The 24363-nt window shown below is 38.6% G+C and overlaps 1 protein-coding gene across 5 annotated transcripts in view; it reads right to left on the reverse strand.

The window, feature by feature from the left end:
• The window catches only part of KMT2E (lysine methyltransferase 2E (inactive)), a 100460-nt gene continuing 76097 nt past the window's right edge, over positions 1–24363 (reverse strand). For 4 of the 5 annotated variants that reach the window (XM_043588636.1, XM_043588637.1, XM_043588638.1 and 1 more), the window contains 14 exons: positions 21700–21964; positions 20668–20766; positions 12388–12552; positions 11770–12078; positions 8135–8389; positions 7831–7975; positions 6890–7140; positions 6469–6525; positions 5766–6329; positions 4501–4787; positions 3546–3634; positions 3317–3442; positions 3036–3133; positions 1–2271 (listed from right to left, as the gene is read on the reverse strand). In XM_043588636.1, coding sequence (XP_043444571.1) covers positions 760–2271; positions 3036–3133; positions 3317–3442; positions 3546–3634; positions 4501–4787; positions 5766–6329; positions 6469–6525; positions 6890–7140; positions 7831–7975; positions 8135–8389; positions 11770–12078; positions 12388–12552; positions 20668–20766; positions 21700–21964 — 4222 coding nt within the window. In that variant the 3' untranslated portion in view covers positions 1–759. The remainder of the gene's footprint in view (positions 2272–3035; positions 3134–3316; positions 3443–3545; positions 3635–4500; positions 4788–5765; positions 6330–6468; positions 6526–6889; positions 7141–7830; positions 7976–8134; positions 8390–11769; positions 12079–12387; positions 12553–20667; positions 20767–21699; positions 21965–24363) is intronic. The other variant, XM_043588639.1, reaches the window with a different exon arrangement.

Genomic DNA, 24363 nt, shown 5'->3' on the forward strand with positions numbered 1-24363 from the left:
TAAAACTGACATAATTGTGATTTATTAACATGAATTAAAATGCCCAACCAGTGCTTCAATGTGACAGTATATTTAAAATAAAAAAGAAATTAAAGGCCATATACTGTACTACTCTCACAAAGATCACACAGTTTTGCAAAGACCTGTCATATGTACAACGCTATATATCCAATGAGAAAAGCTGTAAGCAGTTATATACGCAAAGGAAATGCAGTATTTACAGTGTGTTGGGAGACGTTAAAAATCATCTATACATTAAATTACATTTTGCTCGCAAATAACCGATAAAACAAAATGAGCCATGTCCACACCAAACTATAAAAATCTGTATTGCATTTTTTTTTTATACCTAAGATGCACTCACAGAACTGCTGACAGGAAGAAAAATGAAAATCCTCATAGTGCCATTTCTTAGCTGTGTACTTAAATGCATATGTATGAAATAATATAGAAAACATTCACTAAATGAATTTAACTGCAACAATAAAATTGAAAAATCATGTAGCATCAAATCTACTGCCAGAAAAACAGCTGGAATGTTCACTTACAAAATAAAGATACCTAATACTGGCTTAACAGCACATCTTTTAAGGAATTTTAAAAAGCAAAAATGGGAAAAATACAATGAAAGAGCACTGGTTTTTTTTTTTTTTTTATACAAAGTTTCATGTACAAGCTTTAAAAAGTACCTTAACAGGTACATATGAAATATACAGTTTATCTTACAGAACATTTTAAAAAATGTTTTTGGGGTCCGTTTTAATGCCACCCTGAACCGTGGTAATTGTTCTGAAATGTCGGTGGCACCTGCGCTCTGTGAATTGGGATTTGTCCAGGCACTGGAGATGCCTGCTGGGGTCCTTGAACCCCGTGTGGCAGGGCCACAGAGCCAGGATGAGGACAGAACCCTGAAGCAGTAGGCGTTGGAATACTGTTTGGTCCCTGGGGCTGGAGATGAGGACCTGCGACTGGTAACGGACAATGCGGCCCTGTTCCAGAAGGCTGGTGTTGGGGTCCGGGCCCCAGAGTGGTGTGGTGTGTGGCTTGGGAGGGATACGGTGGTACAGCCGGATGAGCACTTGTAGGAAACAGTGGAGGTCCTTGATGAGGCGGGTGGTGTAAGGCCTGAGCGGACGTGGTGTGGTGCCCAGAAGCCAAAACACTGGAAGGTGGTGGTGGCGGTGGTGGAGGCGGCGCCGAGTTGACAACATGCTGGTGTTGTGCTGGCAGACCTTGGAGTCCCGTGGAAGGATGGGGCGGTGGGTGGTGATGAGGGGCGGGACCGGGAGGCGGAGGGGGGGGTGGCAAATGGTGGCCCGCGGTTTGCGAATGAATGTGCGACCCGGGGGTGACGGCGTGAACGGGCCCCACCACGTGAGCCACTGAGTGTTGCTGATGGGAGCTCGGCTGCTGGACGAGGTGTGGTCCTGGGGCAGGGGGTGGGGGGGGCGGTGGGGGGACCACGGTGGCAGCAGTCTGATGGTGGATCGGGGGGTTCTGAGAAGGCAAGAAATGCCCTGGAGTAACATGGTGTCCTGGGACGGTTTGCTGGCTCGCGGTGCCAGGAAGTGCTTGATTTGGTCCCGACGCAAACACAGTCTGTTGGGAAAGCCCACCTTTAAGCTGATTATAATTCTGAAAGTTTGCAGAGGGCTGCTGGTTTTGATAGTAAGACGAGGAAGAAGGGGGCGGAGGGGGTGGAGGGGGTGGAGCCGTGCTGTTCAGACTCGGTTGGTTGAACTGGGTGTAGGTGGCCGAAGATTGTCCCGAGGGGGTCTGTGTAAATAACGCTCCGGAGGTCGCCTGCTGAGTGCTGGCTTGCAGGGTCTGTGCCGCGGGGTAGAAATTTCTCTGAGGCTCTCGCTGAGGGGTTACCACCTGAGGTGACTGTGCGTGATGAGGCCTGTAGGGAGACCCTAACTGCTGGGCGGGGGGCTTTGGTGAGAGATAACCGTGCTGTACCGGCGGGTGAGGTGTCGATGATTTGGGAGGATTTTCTACGTGAGGGGACGGAGGACAGTGCAACTTCACTGGCGCAGAAGGCAGCTTTTGTGGAAGTTGCTCGGATGAGCTTCGAACGAGTGGCTGAGGAGGAGGATTCTTCGAAAGCGCTTGGGTGTTATTTAATAGCTGTTTCTGTTGGAGCTCTGTTTTCAGGTGAACACCGTTCTCAGCTTCTGATACAGTAACTGTGGCCTCCCAATGGGACTCTGCTTTTGTGAGTATTTTCCCATGTGCTTGGACAGGAAGTACAGGTCCCGGTGAACCAGGCTATGAAAAGGAAACAAATCATGTAAGAAACGTTTTATGTACATTGAGGTTTGTTATCAGTGGTATTTAATGTTATTTACATGTTCATTTATAAATGAAGATAGAGTCGAGAAGTCCATCACAGAGGCTTGGGATATTGAAAAGCCAGCTTTTTCAGGGGCTACAACAAGTTCTGATAACTAAGGTTAAGCTGAATTCCCTGGATTAATTTTTATTAAGACCAGGTTAAGGAAATAATGGTCCTTACATTTAATTTGCCTTTTTTTCTTAAGCGATGAAACCTGCTTTTGAGGCTTATTTTGAAAGATTTTTGATAACCTTCAATTCCATAAACTGAAATTCCTACACCCTAATGATAAACCCAAACTGTTTTAAATATGTATGATGTCACGTATGAGGAAAAAGAAAATCAATCTCCTATCCCTCATCTTTAGTTTCCAAAGATCCTGCCACGTCAGACCACCCCCCATGTCATGATTCAGGGTGGTAATAGCATTTCTTTTCAATGAGTGTCACCTGACCTTTTGTTTTTTGGGCATTCACTGAGTGGTCAGATATTCTACGAAAAGACTGAATTTCCTGGGATATGGAGGTGGAATTCTAGGAGAAAATGTAAATTACTGAAGCACAGTGAGCACATTAGACCATTTGGTCAAAAAGTATCCAAAAGTCACAACCGGATACTTGATACAGCAGAAAAATCTCCGTATGCATATTACCATCCACTTTTCTGAACAGCCTTGTTCAAAGGTCAATTTTATTACCTTGCTCATTTTTGAAGGGCTTTTACAAGTATTTTGAGAAGTGTCTGGGGATGGACATTCATTTGTAGTCACGGATTCTGGATTTTCAGGGTCAGGATCTGTAAAGCAGAAGAAACCTATATAGTAAACGTTAAGATTGCGCGACAGTATTGTCTTACAACTAACACTTTGTACAAAGCAATGTCAATTCTATTCAAGCCAACTTTTTATAAAGGCGCTCTCCCTTCTGATTTAAAAAGGTTCTTAAAACAATAATCATGATGGGTCCTCTGCTTACTGACCTTCCATAAGTTCACTGAAAGGAGGGACTGGGCCCTGGGGCTGCAACTGGGGAATGTGATTTGAATGAGATGGAGGTGAAGACGGAACATGACCCGGTGAGCATGGGACACATGGCGACTCTGCCCCTGGAGGTGAAGCAGACCCAAAGACAACATTAGAACCGCAAAGAACGAGGGTACATCATGGTCAGCTGGCTCCACTTTTGGGCAGAGGCACAGGCTCACTTACCACTATCTCTGTCTTTTCGGTGATCGCTGAGGAGTAGCGCTCGCTGGTAACTCCTTTCTCTCACCTGCTCCACTGAGGTTGAAGCGGTCCTTGAACATAAAATCATACCGTCAATTCAAGGAAGGTACAGCCAGCTAGATTATTCTTTGTCCTGGATGGTCAACATGTCCTCTCAGACCAAGGCTTTTGCTCTGCTGGGAGAATACTTAGGTGTAAAGCTTTGAAAACAGCCTGTCTTTTCTTTATCCTCATATATTTAAAGAGCTCAGTCAGACTCCATTCCTTTGTCTTAAGGCAACTCCTTGGTGGAAGGGAGCAGGGGGTTGAAGGGTGACATATCAGCATCCAGAATGTCACTGCAGGGACCCATACCCTTTATAAATTACCCTGTGTCTGACAGCAGGAAGCTCTCGGGGGTAAGGGGACCGAGGAACAACGTGAATGAGCCCTTCTGCCCTTTGCCAAGACCCACCTATATCTGGCCTCTATTCCTACTGAAGAAGTACTAAAGTTGGTTCTTCTTTTCTGTAACTGGTAACAAGGGCGTATAAGGAAACTGCAGGATGTTGACTATGATACAAGTTCTTTGGAGATGAGTATTTGTATGAAAAACGTGAAAATTATCAAAGAGGAAGCACAGTGGACCTTTAAACAGGCAGATGCATAGCTGGTTTAAAACCCTATCAGCAAAGAGGATCTCTCTGAAGTAGGACCACAGACGTCTATCTCCTCAGCACTGGGGGAATGACGACAGACAGGAAGAGAGTTCCGTAACAAAAGCATGTGCTTTTCAGAACAGCAGACTTCAGGTCTTTACAAATACGGCTGCATTCAAAACCAGCTATGTAAGGGGTCCTGACTGGAGGATAAAGAATACCGACTACTTTAATTATATATGCATGCATACTACCCAGAGTTCTAAAGTTACCAGTTAGGTTTTTTGAAACAGGCTTACCACTGAACTTCTGGTTCATTCTTCTCGCTGGCGGAAGCTTCCTTAACGGGACAGTTATTGCTGGTGTCTTCTGAAGCAGCGCTGTAAACCGTAGGCGGCGCCGGTAACGGCAGGCCCGTGGTGCTTTCTGCCTGCTCCCCGCTCTCGGTCCTGCCGCCACAGCTGTCACCGCTGCTGCTCGAGTTGCCACTTGCATGAGGGGACACACTAACCAGGGGAAAGTGGTCTGCCTTGGAGCCGCTTTTCCTAGCTTCACGCTGTCTTTTACGGTATTCTAGCAGGGAGACCTGAAGCAAGAAAAGGAAAAGCAAATCTTTTTTTCTTGTTTTATATGTCAGAGTCAATCTATTCTTTTTTTCTAAAGAGAATTACTGTATTTACATTAGGAAAATTATGTAAAATAATTTTTGAGCAAATAATAATTAACAATTACCAATGGCTATTATATTGCCAGGCATTGTATTTAGATGATTTACATACATTATCTCATTTAATCCTCACAACAACCCTATGAAATAGGTATATTATCATCCCCATTTTACAGATGAGGAAATTGAGTAACTCACTCACTCAAGGTCACACAGCTGGTGAGTGTTGGAGCCGGGATTCGAACCTAGGTCTTACTTGAAAGCCCGTGCTCTTTCCACTATACTACATTGCTTCCCACAAAGTTGCCAACTGGACTCTGTTATAAAAATTAAAAGCACACATCACTAAAATTCTTTTGACTTGCAAAGCAATAAGCCTATTAACAAAGAAAATACGTGTTGTAGTCCATCCCATTCCTCTGAGATAAGGCATTCTTAACAGTCTCAGTATGTCTGCCAACCAAATGGTGGTAAATCAGGGAACTTCAAGTAGTATCTATAGAATACTTTCCAAATATTCATATCCGTGGTCTAAATACTATTGATATTATGGATTAGGAAAGAAGCAGGGCTGCCTGCTAACATGTAAAATAAGGATAATAGCACAAATATTATTCAACTCCGCTTCTCTGGCTGGGAAGTGGTTATTCTTTCAGTGAAATAAATCATCTAGAGGTTTCAGTCTCTGAAACCATGCTTAAAGCGCCCACAGCTCACTAGAATGTTTTACTTGTCTGTAAACATTTTCTAATTGAGCATTTAGAAAAGGTTTAAAATGTACACATCAAAAATTTAACTTGAATAACTAAGTATGAATGCCTCCCATAACTATAATAACCCTCAGAAGTAGTATGAAAAAGACACTATTAAAAGGACTAAAATCGTTAAATTTGTAACCTTTTTCTTTTGTGGTGGATTCTGGGGTGTGCAACTTCCGTCGATCAAATTGTCATTAACAGTCCGTCCGAAACCAGAAACAAGCCCATCTTCTGAAGTACAAAACACAGGTGTTTCCATAAATATGCCTCTAGTATCATCCTGCATCAGGCACTTTGACTCACTTATTCGGAAGCCTCCTCCAACCTCCAACTGATGTGAGGGTGTCAGGTCCCTCAAGTTAGAGTTTACAGAGAAGTTAACTCCTGTTCTGTCAGGACTCTTTACCCAGGAAGAATACATTGTGCCCCGTCCAGAGTGAGTAGATTCCAGTTGGCTGGTAGGATCAGTCCTGTCATGTGTAGGTGGTTCCATGGTTTTAAGTAAGGCAGTCTGCTCGATTGAATCGAGTCCCAGTTGAAGGTCTGACACAGAATCCTTTTCTCCAGGGCACTGCCTATTGACCTCAGTCCTACTCCTGGGGCTGGTATAACCGATAGTCTTTATTTCTTGCAGACCCAGGTCAGTTAAATTAGAATTTCTAAAAGGCCCCAGTGTTAACATGGTCGAAGATCTGTCATATCCCTGTTTACAGAATTAAAACAAAAAAAATTACACAAATAAGCACACCTTGAGACTACTTATTTTAAAATCTCCTAATTTAAACAAAATAATAATAGGCAAAGGTCACTAATGTCAATAACCTTATTGAATAACTCCTTACCTCTTGATTATAAGTGCGTCTCTTAATTTCTGGAGAACTTTCTGGGGAAGAAATATTCTATATAAAAGAAAAAATTGAAAGTTAAAATATAAAAATTAAATCCATGATATTTATAGAAATGACAACAAACTATTACACGGACTTTGGTTTTAAACTTTCTTTTGTTTTATTTCCATTCCCCACATAAGATACCTGCCTCAGTTTGATATACACAGCCATTCAGTCTGATGCCGAGTATCAAAATAAGATGAACATTATGCTCATTTTAATAAAAATGTAAAAGTTTAAATTCACATAAGTGAATGTTCCATATCTGCTTATTTGGTTTGTTAAAAACTTTTTTTCTACTCTCAGTACACTGGGGGTTGCTATTAAATACCAATCCCACAGGGTTCCCCCCCCCCCCATTTAAATTTCTCACCTCAAAGTGCATGGTATTTCCTGGTGTGCCAGGAGTTACTGGGGTAACTGGCGAATATATGGGCTTATAACCATTTCTACAAGCTTCATCATCTGATTTTATCCGTGGAGGAGTGGCAAATGATGGGTCCGTGGGAGTAATATCTGTGTGGGTTGGTGTAGCATATGGTGAGGGAGTAGGTGTGGAGGTTTCTGAGTAAGCAGAATCTAGCAACTGATAAAGTCTTCGTTTTTTTAGTGGTGTAGTTAAATCTGTTGATGCAATAATAATTCACAGACATTATATTGCTGGTATGTGCTACAATCTGTAATATATTCTGGGAAAGATCAAAACATCAACAATAGTAATTATGATGACTTTCACCCCCAAACTCAATTTCAGGGTTTTTAAAGATACTACTAACATGAAGCAATCTCTCCCCACCCCTCCCTGCGTTAATTTTACTATTACAACATGCATTATCTTGCCAAATGACTTACAGGCCTAGGAGTTTCTAAGAAGTCTTACAAGTACAGATGTTAATTTAATCGATTTATTCTAAGAGTTCTATTAAATCTGAGAAGCAGCCCGTAACTTCACCCCTAAACCCCAACATACATAGTACTACAAATGAAGGTTTTCATGTTTATCTTCATCTAAAAGGTTAGAGGACAGAAAAAAGTTAACAATATGCTTCTTGGGGCCCCTGGGTGGCTCAGTCAGTTAAGCGTCTGACTCTTTTGATTTTGGCCCAGGTCATGGTCTCAGGGTTGTAACATGGAGCCTGCTTGGGATTTCCCCCCCTCCCTCTCTCCCCCCCTGCCTGCACATGCTTATTCGCTCTCTCTCGAAAAAAATGCTGCTTTTATAAAGTACATAATAACTAGAATATGTTTGCTGTAAAAACCATTTACATCCTGCCACATTCTTCACACTAAAACAGTACTGAAAAGAAATTCTACCTGGAAGAGAACAGCTATCATTTAATAGCAGTGGACTTTTACTTTCACCATTGACTGTAGGACTTCTGGATCTTTCTTGACAGGGTGAATTAAATCTATGTAAAATTGCTGAGTTTTCCTCTTCTAAAGCTTGTTTCAACCATCGCTGAAATACATAACAAAGGAATAGAAGTCAGTTTGTAGCTGTTTATACAGCCTGTAAATGTAAAGCTGATGCTAAAAGCATTTCACTGCCAGGAATGATAGCAAGGAAGGAGACTGGCCTTGGCTCATCCTAGATTTATATAGCCAAAGAACAGTTTACCTTCTTGCATGAGCCAGAAATGTTTTCAGTAGGTTCTTTTCTTCTCCTTTTTTCTGAAAGGAATGGTGAAGTAAATCTGATATAGTGCTTAGGAGTAGAGTATACGTGGGGGCTGTAAGTGAGTCCGGGTAAAGAATTGAGCTGTGTGGCTAACACTTCAGGATCTGTAGTTATGCGCAGAGGCCTTTCTGAAAGGCTGTCAGAAGGTTTTCCAGTCTTCTCATTCTTCTCACTTAACCATTCACTGACCAAGTGCTAGAGAAAAGAGAAATCCGGATCATTCTACATGTAATTACAGTTATACAGATGCTCCTATAGAACACTCTGACCCCAAATCTGAAAACATACTATCCAAAATGAAATATTAATTTAAATCATTCATATGTCTAAAAAGTCAATCCATCATTCTACATTTCCTTGGGTACCTCGTCTTACTCCTAAAATTTTTTATACAATAGTACTTTGCAGGAAGAAATCACATAATGGTACCTTCTGTAAAAGAGTCAAGTCTAAGAGATTCAGTACCATCTTATAAACACACAAAAACACTGAATTTAGATTTGCTACTGCTTCTGTGACCTGTTTGTTAGAAAAATCTGATTTTATGCAGTGCTTTTCTACCCTGATTGACTATCAGAATCCCCAGGAGATGATGAGACCAGTGTATATACATTAAAAAAAAAGGGAGGGGGGGGTGTTGGCATTGACAATCAATATTTAAAATTTTACATAATCCTGTTTAAAATTCTGTTGATTTTTTTAATTGACAGTGCATGCAGTTCAGACTTTACTGGTAACATGAATATGCCTGATCCCTAAAGTATAACGATTACTCACTTTTCTTGTAGGCTAGTTTTAGTTATTTAATAAAGTTTGACTGTAATGGGCATGGAAATAAGGATTACATTTATCAGCACAAGCACATTTTGTCTGCTGTGTGGGCACTGATCTTTTCTATGTGGGTATCAAATGTATCCTTTTTATTTTTACTGGAAGTGTAATTTGTTAAAAAAAAAGTACTAAAAGTAGTCAATACATTCTTACACATACAGATAAACACACATTAAAAGAATGATCTACCCACATCCTGTCTTCCAGAGATAATCATTATAAGCATTCTAGTATCTTTTTTTTTCCCTCAGTGTCTATACAATTGGTTATGTCCAGAACAAAAACCAGAAAAGCACATGGAATCTGCACCCAGATGCCTGGATTATGCATCCTGGCTTTGCCACTTACACTGTGACCTTTCCATAGGTCAAGTTATGCAATCTTTCCACATCTCAATCCTTATCTGTCAAAGAAGGGTCATAATAGAAACTAGCTCTACAAACAGGGTTATTGCAAGGATTAAAAGAGCTAAGTAACATAAAGTTCTTCAAACAGTATCTGGCACAGAATAAGTACTATGTATTATTAAATTGAATGAGGCCTTTACATTAGGAGAAATCATGATAATTCGGTACTCAAACAGTATACTGTTTAAAAGAAGAAGGGAAGGGGCACCTGGTGGGTGGCTCAACCAGTTAAGCATCAGACTTAGGCTCAGGTCATGATTTCGTGGTTTGCAAGTTTGGGCACCACACTGGGCTCTGTGCTGACAGCTCAGAGCCTAGAGCCTGCTTCAGATTCTGTGTTTCCCTCTCTCTGCCCCTCTCCCACTCCCACTCTCTCTCCAGAATTATAAATGCTAAAAATTTTTTTTTAAATAAGGGAATACCATCAACAAAACCTGTGGCAAGAGAGGCTTTTTTAGAGAATCAAATATGATATGAGCCTACATCTCAGGTCAGGAATTTAAGTAAATTGATAACACCACAATAATTTAGTCACTTAAAAATTAAAAGGCAGGAATTATGTCCTATTTGTATCTTCTCTTTTAACCATGAGTTTTTCTTTTCACTAATCCAAATTACAAAGAAAAGGTGCAGTTATTTTTTGTCCTTCCAAAGTGGGCAAGAATAACTTAATTGTTTGGTTTTGTTTTTTTAATTCCAGTATAATTAGCATACATTTAACTGCTCATTAATAAGGCAAGTGTTGGCTTGTTCAAGATCTGAAGGGCTGTAAGGAAGAGTACAGACTTCCAATTAGAACTGTATTTAGATCTTATCTCTAACTAACCCTCTGATTCACTGTGAAAGTACATTCCTGGGCTCATCCTGGTTGTTTACTGATATATTTCTCCTGGCTTCACACTACCTACAAACTGTGCTGAACTTGGTAAGAACAAAGACAAGATAAATTAAGTCTCAAAATATTTTGTTATAAAAGTGTGTGAGAATTACTATTTATGATCTAACCCCTCCCCAAAGAGTCTAAGGATTACCACTTTGGTATCTCTGCTCCAATCTACCATACTCTACACTGGGGGTGGGGGCTTCATATGGATGTTCTGTTATTTCTGAGCTGTAAAGCTCAGGTTGATTTACCTTGGTGAATAGTTTCATAATTGCCTCATTCAATCTGACAGTTTTTCAAAGATGAACAAATTGATCTAAACCTGCCCTTCCCTTACAGCAATCAGTAATTCCTTCACATTTAATTTTTATTATTTACCTATGCTGTGAAATTTGTAAGAAATACAAAAAAAATAAAGGATAACATGTAAAACCAGTTGTTTCTGAGAAGTGTAAACTTAGTACATAGGGCATGCAAAAATAGCAATTTTGATAAATTCTTAAAATCACTACATTATGATTTACAATACAAAAAGGCCGTCTTGATATACTGAATATATAACTGTCTTTATTAACAATAACGCAAGCATTTTTACTGATTTTTATAGTTCTGTGATTCTCATTCTTGGTTTAAAAAAATTTGTCAGGTGGGGCTGCCCAGGTGGCTTACTCAGTTATGTGTCCCACTCTTGGTTTTGGCTCAGGTCATGATCTCATGGTTTTGTGAGTCTGAGCCCTGCATCAGGCTCTGCACTGACAGTGCAGAGCCTGCTTAGGATTCTCTCTCTCCAGCTCTCTCTGCCCCTCCCCCGCTCGTGCTGTCTCTCTCATAATAAATAAATTAAAAAAAAAAAAAATAGGGGCACCTGGGGGGCTCAGTCAGTTAAGCGTCCGGCTTCAGCTCAGGTCATGATCTCAAGCTCCGTGAGTTCGAGCCCTGCGTCTGTGCTGACAGCTCAGAGCCTGGAGCCCATTTCAGATTCTGTGTCTCCCTCTCTCTCTGCCCCTCCCCTGTTCATGCTCTGTCTCTGTCTCAAAAATAAATAAACGTTAAAAAAAAAAATTAAAAAAAAAAAAAACAATAAAACTTTGCTAGGTGTAAAAACTATACCTGTTACTCTGTTTCCTAATGAGGTTTTACAGAATGTATCTTAAAAACACAAATCTGGGGCGCCTGGGTGGCGCAGTCGGTTAAGCGTCCGACTTCAACCAGGTCACGATCTCGCGGTCCGTGAGTTCGAGCCCCGCGTCAGGCTCTGGGCTGATGGCTCAGAGCCTGGAGCCTGTTTCCGATTCTGTGTCTCCCTCTCTCTTTGCCCCTCCCCCGTTCATGCGCTGTCTCTCTCTGTCCCAAAAATAAATAAACGTTGAAAAAAAAAAAAAAAAACACAAATCTATTTCACATCATAAGACACTGTTTTTAAAAACAGTTCCTACATTCATTAAGAATCATACCTTCTTTGTTTTAGGGTACTTTGTAGGACATTTATTAAGTGCTGGAACTTCAGTTTCAGTAATTATTTCTGCTAGTGCAGTTTCAGTTTCTGGTTCTATTGCAAGTACAGTATTTTCAATATCATTTTGTTGTGAAGTAACTTCTAGATCAGGAGAAGACGGCTGGATATCTGAGCACATGCTGACAGTTCTGTGTCTGCGCCGCTGCTGCCCAATGTGAGTCCTGCTCCGAGAAAAGCTTTTTCTCTGTTTCGTCCTATTCACTTTGGCAGGGGCAGGCTTGCTAGCAGTTTCTTCTTTTGCTTGTTCCTAATTCAAAATACAACAGAGTGGAACTTTTGATACTGTGTTTATGTAAGTGAGAAGCTGAAATCTAAAAGCATTAATTCATTTCAGGAGCTAATTTCCTTAAATGTTTTTCTGAATTCTGATATATACTAAATTACATTTTTCTTATTGAAAAACAAAGCAAATAGGATCTTGTATCTCAAGTCTAAAATCTCCTAGCATTTGAAAAATGCCACTGAGCAGCATTAGACAGAATTCCTTACAGATGCAACTAAACCAGGTGTGACAGTCTCACTGGAAAGTGCTTAAGGGGTGAAAACAAAACTAAACCTGAGTAGCTTCGGCGTCACTGACAGCCTGCGCGTCTTTACACTCTGTTTTAACTTCGGTTTTGGCTGTGCTGATTCTTTCCAAAGCTTGTTCTCTTCTCTTCTCTCTTTTTTCAAGTCTGGCAAAAGCTTGCAGAATTGCTTCCATTTTCCTTTCTTCTCTTGTCTACAAAATTTAAATTTCAAGTGGCATAATAAATGTCATTGCTCTGAAGTACAATTCAGAATTGCAAATGTTCATGGCAAATGTAAAAAATAAATTCTGGGATGTTGTCAGCAAAACCTCCTATTGATGGTACTTGGGGAGTGACGGTGAACATATACACTGGAGAGCCTCAGAGTCCAAAACCTCTCCAGAAACCCTGTCATTACAAATATATTTCATGAAAGGAATGAATACTTGTTGGATCACTGTTCACGATACAGATAAAGCAAAACAACAACAACAAAAGCATCAAAAACTACCTTGCTCTACCAAACTGAAAATCTCTTTCTTCATAGAAGTTAGCCATTTTTTCAAATAAGATTTGAAAAATTCCTACGTTAACAAATGTTGAAAAGATTACATTCATAGGAACTTAGGGAGCGAATATATTATTGACATTGTGGTACCAGGATATTACAGGCTGAAGTGCTGCGTTCAAATTATGATTCTACCAGTCATTTGCTATCTTTGTGACCCTAGGCAACTTCACAACCTAGTTAACCTTTTTGAGCTTTTTACAAAATGTAATAATAATTACACTTCACTGAGTTCAAATAGAAGGTATCTGTGCAGCTTGCCAACAGCACTTGGAAAATGGTGGGCATCCCCTAGGTGTCGATTATTATTTGTACTTTAGCTTTCTTGCCCTCAATTACAATTCTTCTAAGGCATCCTTCTTCCTCTGACCTGTCTTCCGCTGACAGTTCAAGGCAAGGACTGGAACAACAAGAGTTCCTCTGATCTTCAGTTCTCTTTGGAGAGAAAATATTAAAAGCAAGACCCAGAGCCTTGGCCTGTGGGCCTGGCAAATGCTTCAGTTTTCAACCAGAAACAGGAAGAAGCACTTTCATCACCTGTCCAGTTCTCCAAATGAAAAGAACCAAGTCCTGAGTCTCAGATCCATTTGGCTTTCCTCTTGTGTCAGTGACATGGGGGAGAAGGGTTCGAAACTCAAGGTCGGGATGCATGCATAGTCTTCTCCAACTTGGAGCTTTAGTTCCAGTAATTACTAGCACAGTTTCAAGCATTAAGACACCTATACTCTGGAAACTTTGGCTTACTACTCTTGTCTGTATTTTTTTTTTCATTTTTTACACTCAATAAGGGGACAAAAATCATCTGTCAACAGAACTCCTCTGACAATAGTGACTTTCTAATTAATCAGTTTTCAAAACAAGTTATCCTCAGTCTCTTTATATTACAGGTAAGAAAACTGAGGTCCACGGAGGTAAGATTGCTTGTTACATGTCTGCATCTTCCTTCTCTTGCTCTGGGGTGGGTAACTGGCACTAAAAAACGGCAGAGGTGAAAGTAGTCTTTTCACTAGAACTGGAAGTTTTAAAGCTGAATTCTTCCTTAGTTAATTTCTATCTCTGGTCTTTTAATCACTTTACTCAACCTCCTTGCATCTTATGGCTCTCTATTAAAACCCTGTCTCTATATTAGGGCTTTTCTAAAATCCTAAATTTAGAAATCTGGAGTAATTAGAAAATAATTTGGGGGGCACCTGGGTGGCTCAGTCCAGCTTCAGTTCAGGTCATTATCTCGTGGTTCGTGGGTTCATGCCCCACATCAGGCTCGCTGCTGTCAGCACAGAGCCTTCTTCTGATCCTCCTCTGTCCTCCTCTCTCTCTACCCCTCCACCGCTCATGTTCTCTTTCTCTCAAAAATAAAAAATGATAATTTTCATAACTGCTTCACCTGTTGAACAGGGGAGCGGGTGTGGAGAGAGGAGAAGGGGCTAATTACTGTGGTTATTTTATCTCTTCAAAAAATTTTAAAATAGATCTGAGAAAAGTACATTTTCCAGAAGAAACAAACTTGGCAAGAATGATTTTATGTGTAAAAAACTTACCAGTATTTAAGGTAAATATGAATTTATGACAAAATAAGTTTGACATAGTCCAGTATTCACTGGTTTTAGATGGTCAGAATGAGAGTCAGAGATTGATACAAGGACCAAACTCATTCATTTAAAAATTTTTCTAAAGGAAAATCCTTTAGAGATGACTCCATCTTTTTGAGCTAGTCAAGATCTTAGGGGGAAAAAAAGTCTAGTCCTGTGCTGAAGAAACCAAAGCCCATGTGTATTAAGTGACTCACTCAAAGGCAGAGCCGTAATTCTTATCCAAGGTTCCTGGTTCCTAATTTACTCTCTCCATTTAACCACCAGTGACACTACATAAGCAAAATAAAGCATAACTCCTCTCACATTTACTACAACTGTCAGCCAAAGCACTAAAGAGATATCCTAATACCTTTAACCCAACTTCATCTTAAAAACACACAAATGTTGGAAATGTAAGCATGCCTTTGATTTTCTACATGAAAAAAATCATTAGCACACTGATCTAATTTTATTTTAAATTCCTGAAGGTTCCCAGGTCATTCAGCATTTTCACCAACGCATCCAATACATTCTTTGACACATAACCATACATATAGTATCTAGTTAATGACTGAAAACTTAGCACCAATTTTACAGACCTACCTGAAAAATAACCAGTTTTATATATGGCTTAGGGTAGTGACAGCCTGTGTAGGGGATCAGTGAAATCAGGAGTCCTAATTAACCTCAGCAGACCCTAACATCTGTGCTTGATGTAGTTGAGATTATACTTGTCACATAAGACATGTTCTATAACCAGGACTCATTCCAAGCCCATGAGCAGACCTCAGGATCACTGTATTATCTGTGAGCTGGGCAATTATTGACGCTGATCCAGAATTACAGTTAAACAGGTTTGCCTTTCAGGAATGAAAGTGACACATTGTTAACGCTGGATTATTGGGAGCTAAGCTGAAACTATGAAGGCTCTCTGATGAGATCAACAAATTGCTTTTATGACCTGTATCTTAGTTTATGGTTTTACAGCAGCAAATATAGAGTGCTGTAATTCCTGTAAGCAGAATAAAGTCTGCTTACTATCCCTTAAAGGCATTTTATCACTTGAGGAGTGGGTATTTTGAAAATTTTTATTCCAATTTTGTGCTTCCGTATGTAAACACTGGAACACAAACCTGACTTGAAATCCTCTAACTTGATACGCTTGGAAGACACTATGGAGAACTTGTCTAAGACTCCTATTCAATAAATGGGGAAAAGCTAAAGTCCAATATAGTTGTAGGGGTACATACTAAAGAACACGGCTTAAAGTTTGATACAATATTGCAACTGAAAAAATAAACCCCACTGAGTAAATTGTTATAATTCATCCCAATTAGCAATAACTGGTACTTTTTAACTGAGTGAAAATAAGCTGATGAACTGTGCCCCACACTAGCTTTAAAGGGAAATGTGCTTCGTAGTAGAGCTAAAGAATTGAGAAGGAAACAAAATGAAGACATCTAGAGACTCAAGGTTTCCTTTTTTCCCTTGCTAACAGATAAGAAGTGGTTCTTCTTAAAAAACTTGCCTTTTAAAGGAAAGGGAACCTGGAGGGCCAGTCTGCTAAATTACCCCACCCATAGCCTTGAAACAGAAAGTAAAAGGGATTCCTTCCTCAAATGACTTTGCTTATCCTCTCGAACAAGAGTTAGAGATTAATTTATTAATCTTTTAAAAAATGGTTAAGATTATTGATTACCAATAAAATAATTGCAAATAGTCAGTATGGCTTGTGGAGTATCCCCATTTCTTCTCTACCACACAATGATTCAGTTGCTCTGCACAGTACTGTTTCCTCTTTGATATTTGTTTCTTATTCCATGCACTTGTGTTCCATGAAAGCTTCTCCAGAACCTTGCCTTCTTTTTCACCCAGTACTTTCAATGGTGCTCAGTGTATAGCAAACACTCATTTTTGTTAAATGAATAAGAACTGTATATACATTATATAAAGCATATGTCACTGTTATATGAAAGCATGAGTGAAGTATTTAAATGAGATTTGGGAAATCTTGAATTTATTACAAAGAAGCTAAAGCTGAATATCCTCATTTTGTTTGAATAGAATCCTAATAAAAATAAATGGGTTCCCATTTGCTGTTCAATACCATAATGTCATTAATTACTCATCTTTAGAAACACAATTCCTAAACTCTGTGATGAGAACATGGGACCTAAGAAAATCAGAATTGGTAACCGACATCAACTTAATCACGTTATAAGGAGAGAAAAGTGAGATGGGGGATATATTTCACATGTCATCAGATGGCTTTCCTGGCAAGGCATTTATCCTGGTATCTTACTATTAAAATTTCTTCGGCATTTTCTAAAGCTATCTTCTAAGTCAAGTTACTTCCCTAGAGGAATTAACAGTAGTGTTTTCCCACAGGATGCTTGTTCCATCAGATAAAAATCTGTGGGATGTCAAAGGTATCACCACAAACAAGTTGGAAGGGTGTCAAAATTTACAAAATGCCTTCATAAACAGAATTTTTCAAATTTTTAAACACACCACTACTGAAGAACTCAAAGTTGGGGATCTAAAGCACTGTTTACTAAACTCAACTGGCCCCAGAGCTTCCCCCGCCCCCTACCCCACAAAACATATTAGTGTTCTGTGGAATAATTTCTGATGTGAAGGATGAGGGATAAGAAAATTATGGCGAATCCTGCATCCTGGCAAGGCCTCCAGGGCACTACCTGGGCTATAAGGAAGCTTCACTTAATTCACATTCATGGGCCTACCTATATCTCTACTTAAATGGCTGCCACAAATATTTAGTAGGCTCATTTATGTACTTTATAAACACCTGGAATTTTTTTCCACAGGAACTGGGGCTGTAACAATTTATAAAATTATAAATTCTCACCCTTACATAGTTTATATTCTAGTGATCTTCAATTCTTAGTATCAGCAGATACTTCAGGAGGGTCTTTTCATGTCATTATACACTGGGTGGGGCAAGCCTGATTTTTATTTAAAATTTTCAAAAGCTTTATACTTTAATTGATCACATGTTAGTTCAACAAAATACGATGAGCTTCCCAAAATCTAACCCCTTTCTGCATACTTTCTTTACCTCTGACAAGGTTATATGGCCACCTCACCTCACTTCACCTCCCGTGCACCTGGGGGAATCCACTCAGTAGTGCCCTGGTTTTGGAATCAGGTGAGTATAAACAGCCTACTTGCATTTCAACTGCCATAGCTTAACGGGGTTGATTTTAAGATTCTCCAAAGTCAGTTCCAACCACCGCCAAAGAGGTATCTCTTACTAGCTAAAAGGAAACCATCTATTTATTCAGTTCTATACCATTTAGACACAGGTGTGCTTTCGTAAGTAGGTAACAACTTTTTAAGGGGGAAAAATAATAGAGGGAAAAAGAAATTTTTTAATAAAAGAATAGCTTTCTATCTGGCCACATAGTAATTTGAATAAACATTCTTCCATGAAATCTTTATCATTCAACACTTCATGTGATCTGCTATCAACCAACCTTATCTCTCTGTTCCCCCACCCCAAAAAACCACCTATATAATCCCAGCCAAATATGATTTATCACTTTTATAATTACCTCCAGGCTCTTTCCCCTGGAGGGCTATTTCTGTACTCCATGTAACTCCATACATTGTACTCCATACAATTTAGTTACAAGGTAATCTGTACTTGTTTAAACCCCACCCCTAAGGTCCATCCTAAATAGTACCTACTTCATGAAATGGTCTTTGACCCTACCTCCAACCACAGCTTTAAGTTACCTATCATATTTATAGCTCCTTTACCACATTTCTTGCTGCACCATAATAGTTTCTATAAATGCCCTGGAAGGCAGAGACATTGGTCTTCCATTCTCACCAAAAAAAAAAAAGAGACAAGCAACCAAAATACATACTTCCACCAGTGCAATTTTTGGAGACTGAGCAAAATGCTAAATATTAGGTCATGTATGAAACTTCCATTTGTGTAGGTAAACACTGTCAAATCAACAATTTCATACGGCTCAAGCTACACTACAAAAGGATAGGCTAAAGTATATTTGAATTTGGACATTACATGGTATTTATCTGGGAGGAGAGTAGGACTAACTCCTTTTGTATCCCAATCTTGTAAATCTACAAGAGAACTAGTACCCAATAATGATTTAAAGTCTTTCCTCTCACAGGAGGAAATTTCAGTAAGTTTCTCAGGAGCTGACCTTAATGTTTCTAACTACTACTGTTAACCTACCCAATACAAAAGGCAGACACTAAAGGCTGATTAATATTTAAACTTTTCAAAGCCAAATATTTTGGTCCTCAAAAATACCAGTATGTGGCAAGGGGTGGGGAGAGACCATGCCAACTGGCTTAAGAATCCCAACAGTGCTTTTACATTCTGCTTATTTGACCATACCCAAAAATTCTGTAATTAAAATATCAAAGCAAATGTACCAATTAGAAATAACATTGCAATGATTTTGAGGGTCAAGGAGCCAAAGATTTTTAAATATTTATTTCATATCCCTTCAAAATACCAAATTCTAAACACTGATACTTTGCAAGTTTTCCACATTTTATTTGTATGAAAAATACCCAGCTGCACAGCAGCTACCTTAGAGGCAGATATTAAAATGAATATGCTAAAATGGATATAAAATTTAAAGCATTTGCCTATATTAATATAGCATACTAACAGGTAAAATCCTGACCAAAAATGGATTCCCAAGTAAGCCTTTTTGTTTGTCCAAAGTTCGATCAGCAAAAGGGTATTTCTATTTTCTGGGATCTGAAAATGAGGATGTTCTAAAGTTCATGGATTTTCTCAGCATTAATAGATACATTTTAAAAGTAGCCCCACAGTCATAAAAACTTTTAAACAAAATGCAACCTGAGTAAAATTATTTTAAGGGCATATAACCTGTTTTTAAAAAATTTCATGATTTTTCAAAGTGATTGTTGTAGCCCTTAACTTATGAAAGAGGTTCCTCCTTATCATACACATGCATCATCCAAAACCAGTGATACTCCAAATTGGTTTTGCAGATTAGCGCAAATATGCTGCTGTGGCAACTGTGGAATGAACAGGCCAATACTGAAAATCTCCTCAAGAAAGGGCCACAGGTGATTTGGGTAGGTACAGATAATTCAGATGTAACCACATCTTGAAAAGGGTTCAAGATAATTCCTTTAGGTACAGGGAAAAAAACCCTCCTCCTTTCTTTATAACCAACCACGTCCAGTATTTTCTCCTAGTTGTTTTTCTTCTCTCTGATCTCTAACATTACCCTGTCCCCTCACAGCAGTGTTTGTGAAACCTGCAGACTGCAAAAGTTGGGCTTTGCTTTCACAACTCTGAACATCAACAATAAAACCATGTTGGAGGAATGACTATCCAGGCAATAAAAAAGACAAATTAAGTAGGCCTACAATGACCAAATTCCAAAGATCCTACCCTTCCCTAAGTACATGACACCTGCAATTCCATGGAATTCAGCATGAAAATCACAGACATGAAACAAAATAAAAGGGAGTGGGGAAAACCCATAGTAAGATCATTAGTTGGTATGTAAAATCATCTTCAAATCTTTGGGCAAACTATATCACAAAACTTTCTTAACTCGCCTAAATATTACATCCACTGCCAAATTACCATGGACTTCTATGAAAATATCTTGTATTATTTATTTGCAAATATATGTATAAAAAGCGGAACAAGGAATATAAATTCTAAACGTATTTTAATGAAAATCTTGTGATACCAGTATGAGATACAGAAATAGTAGCTACCAAACAGTGGGTTTTTTTTTTTTTGCATAAGCCATTTATTTGGTGCTATTATAAGCTTTAAAATTCCATTTTTGCTTTACATTAAATTATGAAGTGAAAGGTACATTTAGCTAATGAAAGACATTTTGAACAGTGATTCTGGCATTAAAATTTATTGATAGTTCTCAGCTTCAAAAATGTTCAAAATTTCTTAAATGTCACATTCTAAAATGTCTAATGAACACACAGTAAATATATAAAAGATTAGTGCAAGTTACTTGAATGGTAACAACAAAGCCAAACAGAAATGCTCAGCGGCACATCCTGTTTGCTAACTTGAAACAAACAACAGGCCTCCTAAAGGCAGCGACAATGACTATGGGAAGAGCAGCTGTCATAAGCGCAAGTGACAGCATGAAGCAGCTACTAGCTTCCCAACTTACCATCTTCCTTTTCCTTTCTGCAATCTGCTCCTCTGATTCCATTTCTACTTCATTGCTAATGGGAGTTTTTTCTTCTATATCATCAATAAAATCTGGTTCCTGAAAGATGGAAATGACTGCTTTATAGATACTACTATTCCATCTACAAACTAGGGACACTGCACTATTATAAATGTCTTTCAACCACAACTAACAAATTCTACGTAGGAAAATTATAAGCCTACTTAAATACATTTCAGAATTTTAAAACTGGTTTTAATTCAACACTTTCAAAATTATGCAAATAATTTTGCTTTTTAAAGTTAGAGTGTTATCAATAGAGCCCACAAGGTCAAATATGGTAGCACAGCCTTCTGTTTATAGTCTTCCCAAAACGTGAACATACAAAATTACTTCATGAGACCCAGTGCCTACAAACAAACACCAAGTGCCCAATAAATGTTTGTTCAATTTGAAACTTAACGGAAATTATTAAATTGATTAAACTATTGTTAAATTAAGGAAGATGGGGTACTGGAGATGAGTAAAACTGTACTTAATTTTCACATTTAAATGGTCCCTCCTAACTTTCATTTGTGTAGAGGGCAGATAACAAACTATTCCCTGGCAAAGCAGACATAGAGGGCAAACTCATTCCTCCAAATTACCGTACATGTTAAGAGAGTTTTCTCTGAACAATCTTATATCTCATCCTTATAGAATTATGCCTCAAATATTTAAAAAAGGAAATTAAGACTTTAAATAAGGATTTTATTAACATAAGGACAATACCATCTGGAAGAAGTTTTTAATTACCCAGTTATAGAAATATCTTGCATTCAATTCTGCAAGGATATGCTGGCTGAGTTATTTACTAACAATGCACAAATTCTAGTAGAGCCTGTGTTTTATGTTTCTAAGTACTTCATTAAATAACAGGTTTAACTTAAAAAATCTTAACCATTTTACATAAAGCAAAAAAGAGGTTAAAATATGACAAGTTATTTTCTTTTGTTGACTTCGGCTAACAATCAGAAGAGCATAGTTCAGTACCTGATTATTTGATACTGATAGTCTCAGGGGAGAAAGCTTTCTTTGTTTAGTTTCTGGGCTCTTCATTTTGTTGGTTGTTCCTTCACAATCCAGAGTAATATTCTGATTTTGTGTATCTTTTTCTTTTGAAATATCCTTTTCTTTTTTTCCTTTTTTCCTTCTGGTCTCATAACCGCTATTGATGTTTTCCGTGGATTCAGAACTACGTTTTAGAACAGGGCACTCTGGATTTTCTTTGAGGCATGCGCAGTCCACCTTGTACTTACTGGAAAGATAACCAGTTAAATATTTATTCAGGATGCAAACTTTAAAATTTTCTTATCCACTTTAAGCTGCAACTCTGTAAATTCTATGCTACTATTTATGAGCAATCCTTTTCACTAATTTGCATTCCTATGGTAACTATCACAAAAGAGATTTTATTTCCTCACTTAAAAAACATAATCATTTGAAGTTGATTTCTGACCAGAGATTGGGCCTTCAATCAAAAGGATAACCAGTTATGGTTTAGAGAAGCAACTCAAATTAAAACTGAGCCTTTTTAATAAGTAAAATGATACTGTGGCTTACATTAAGGCAAAAACAGTATTTACTTCAGTGGTCCCAAACCCTAACTAGTTTGTATTTTACTTTAAGGAATGACTTCAATAACCAAGTGTCTTTGAAAAAAGGTAAAGTTATGCTTCTTTTTGCCCCTCCTTACATGTTCTCTCTTTCAAATGGAAGCTTGAAAAATAATTGCACTCTCATCTTCACTGCAGTGATATCTATAACTCCCACCATACAGACAAGATTAATGGGCAGAGAGGGGCAGCATTTTGTCCAGCGTCACATGCTAGCTAAATGGTTGGGACAGCATTCAGGTACAGGTTTAGGGGAGTCCAAAGCTCACAATTTTCATCTCTTCAATATTTCTTAACTCTGCCCTCCATATCTCTACCACCAACGTTCAATTTCTCTCTAGGATACAGGCAGCATGCCAAAATCGGAGTTAAACAGTAGAAGCCTCCCACTTTACATGTTTTAATTAGTTTAGTGTTTGTTCACAATAAAAAAGTTTCTAATACTCCTACTTGCTCACTTTCAAGACTAGTATAAGTCAAACTTGCTAAATCTGTGAATCAGGGATAGAACTCAAAAATTTATGATCTACTCCCCCATCTCCCCAAATCAGGTATTGCTAGAAACTAGGTTGAAACTTTCTAGATGTTTTGATTTCAGGATAATAGAACTCCAAATAATGATGGCTAATAGCTCATGTTTACCAAGCACTTATTTTGTGCCAGGAATTGTTTTAAACACTTTACATATCTTTTCTTTTTTTTTTTTTTGAGAATGTGTGCACACACAGGAGCTCAAGTGGGGAAAGGGCAGAGGTGGGGGGGGAGGGAAAGAGTGAGAGACAGGGAGAGAGAGAATCTTAAGCAGGCTTCACATCCAGTGCAGAGCCAGACCTGGGGCTCAATCTCATGACCCTGAGATCAAGACCTGAGCTGAAATCAAGAGTCAGATGCTCAACCAATTGAGCCACCCAGGCATCCCTGAACACTTTACATATCTTAAACTCACTGAATTTTCAAAACATTCCTGTTTGGTGAGTATTATTATTCTCATATTACTTGTGCTGTAACAAAGCACAAAGGGATAAGAAGGTTATATAGCTAATAATAAGCAACCAAGCTAGGATTTGAAACCAGATTATAAAAAGCTTATATTCTTAACCACTTATGGGATACAGTCTTTCAAAGCAATGGGCAAAGAGCCATTATGCTAAATTTTCCACCTTCTGGGGGGAGAAAGGGCTAACAAGGAAATGCTGAAGTTGTAATAAATCTGACTGCCAACAATTAAGTAGAGATGCACAGGGCAGGAAGAGGAATTTCACTGACAGAAAACATAATGGATATTTAAAACTTAGGCATTTAAATAGGTTACCATAGAAAATTTTAAAGATAAAATACAGAATAGGAGGAAATGAACTGAAATGCTTATAACCGAATACACTACAAGATACAAAAGGAACCATCCCCCATTCCCCCAAAAATCAGTAGGAAAAAGACTGCCCAGGAGCAAAATGGAAGATGATTAACCAATTCATCAGAGCGGAAACCCAAATGACAGATTAATATATAAAAAGATCCTTGGGTCAAAAAATAACCAAAGAAAATGGTAATTAAAAATATAAAAAGATACCATTTCACATGGATTAGCATCAATTTTTAAAGTCATAACGAGATGGAGCAAGGAAGTAAAGCTGCAAGAATAGAAACTGGTCATTATCCATATCTTGGTTATTGTAAATAATACTGCAATAAACACAGGGGTGCACATATCTTTTAGAATTAGTGTTTTCTAATATAACATTATATGTCAATTATACTCAAATTAAAAATTAACCCATGTCAGGTGAAAACTGAGGCTGTGCACACTCTACAACCCAGCGAGTACACCCCTAATTCCGTACCACAGAGAGAACATGTACCCACAAAGACGTGTTCAAAAAGCCACAGGAGCACTTTTGGTAAATCTAAAGGTCCACCAATAGTGGAATGGATAAATGCCATCAACAGTGAAAATAAATGAACTAGAGCCACACCTAACAACAGAACTAAATCTCAAAGTAATGAATGAGAGAAGATGAATGCAAAATAATACAGATTATAA

This window comes from Prionailurus bengalensis, chromosome A2, assembly GCF_016509475.1.
Source record: "Prionailurus bengalensis isolate Pbe53 chromosome A2, Fcat_Pben_1.1_paternal_pri, whole genome shotgun sequence".
NCBI lineage: Eukaryota > Metazoa > Chordata > Mammalia > Carnivora > Felidae > Prionailurus > Prionailurus bengalensis.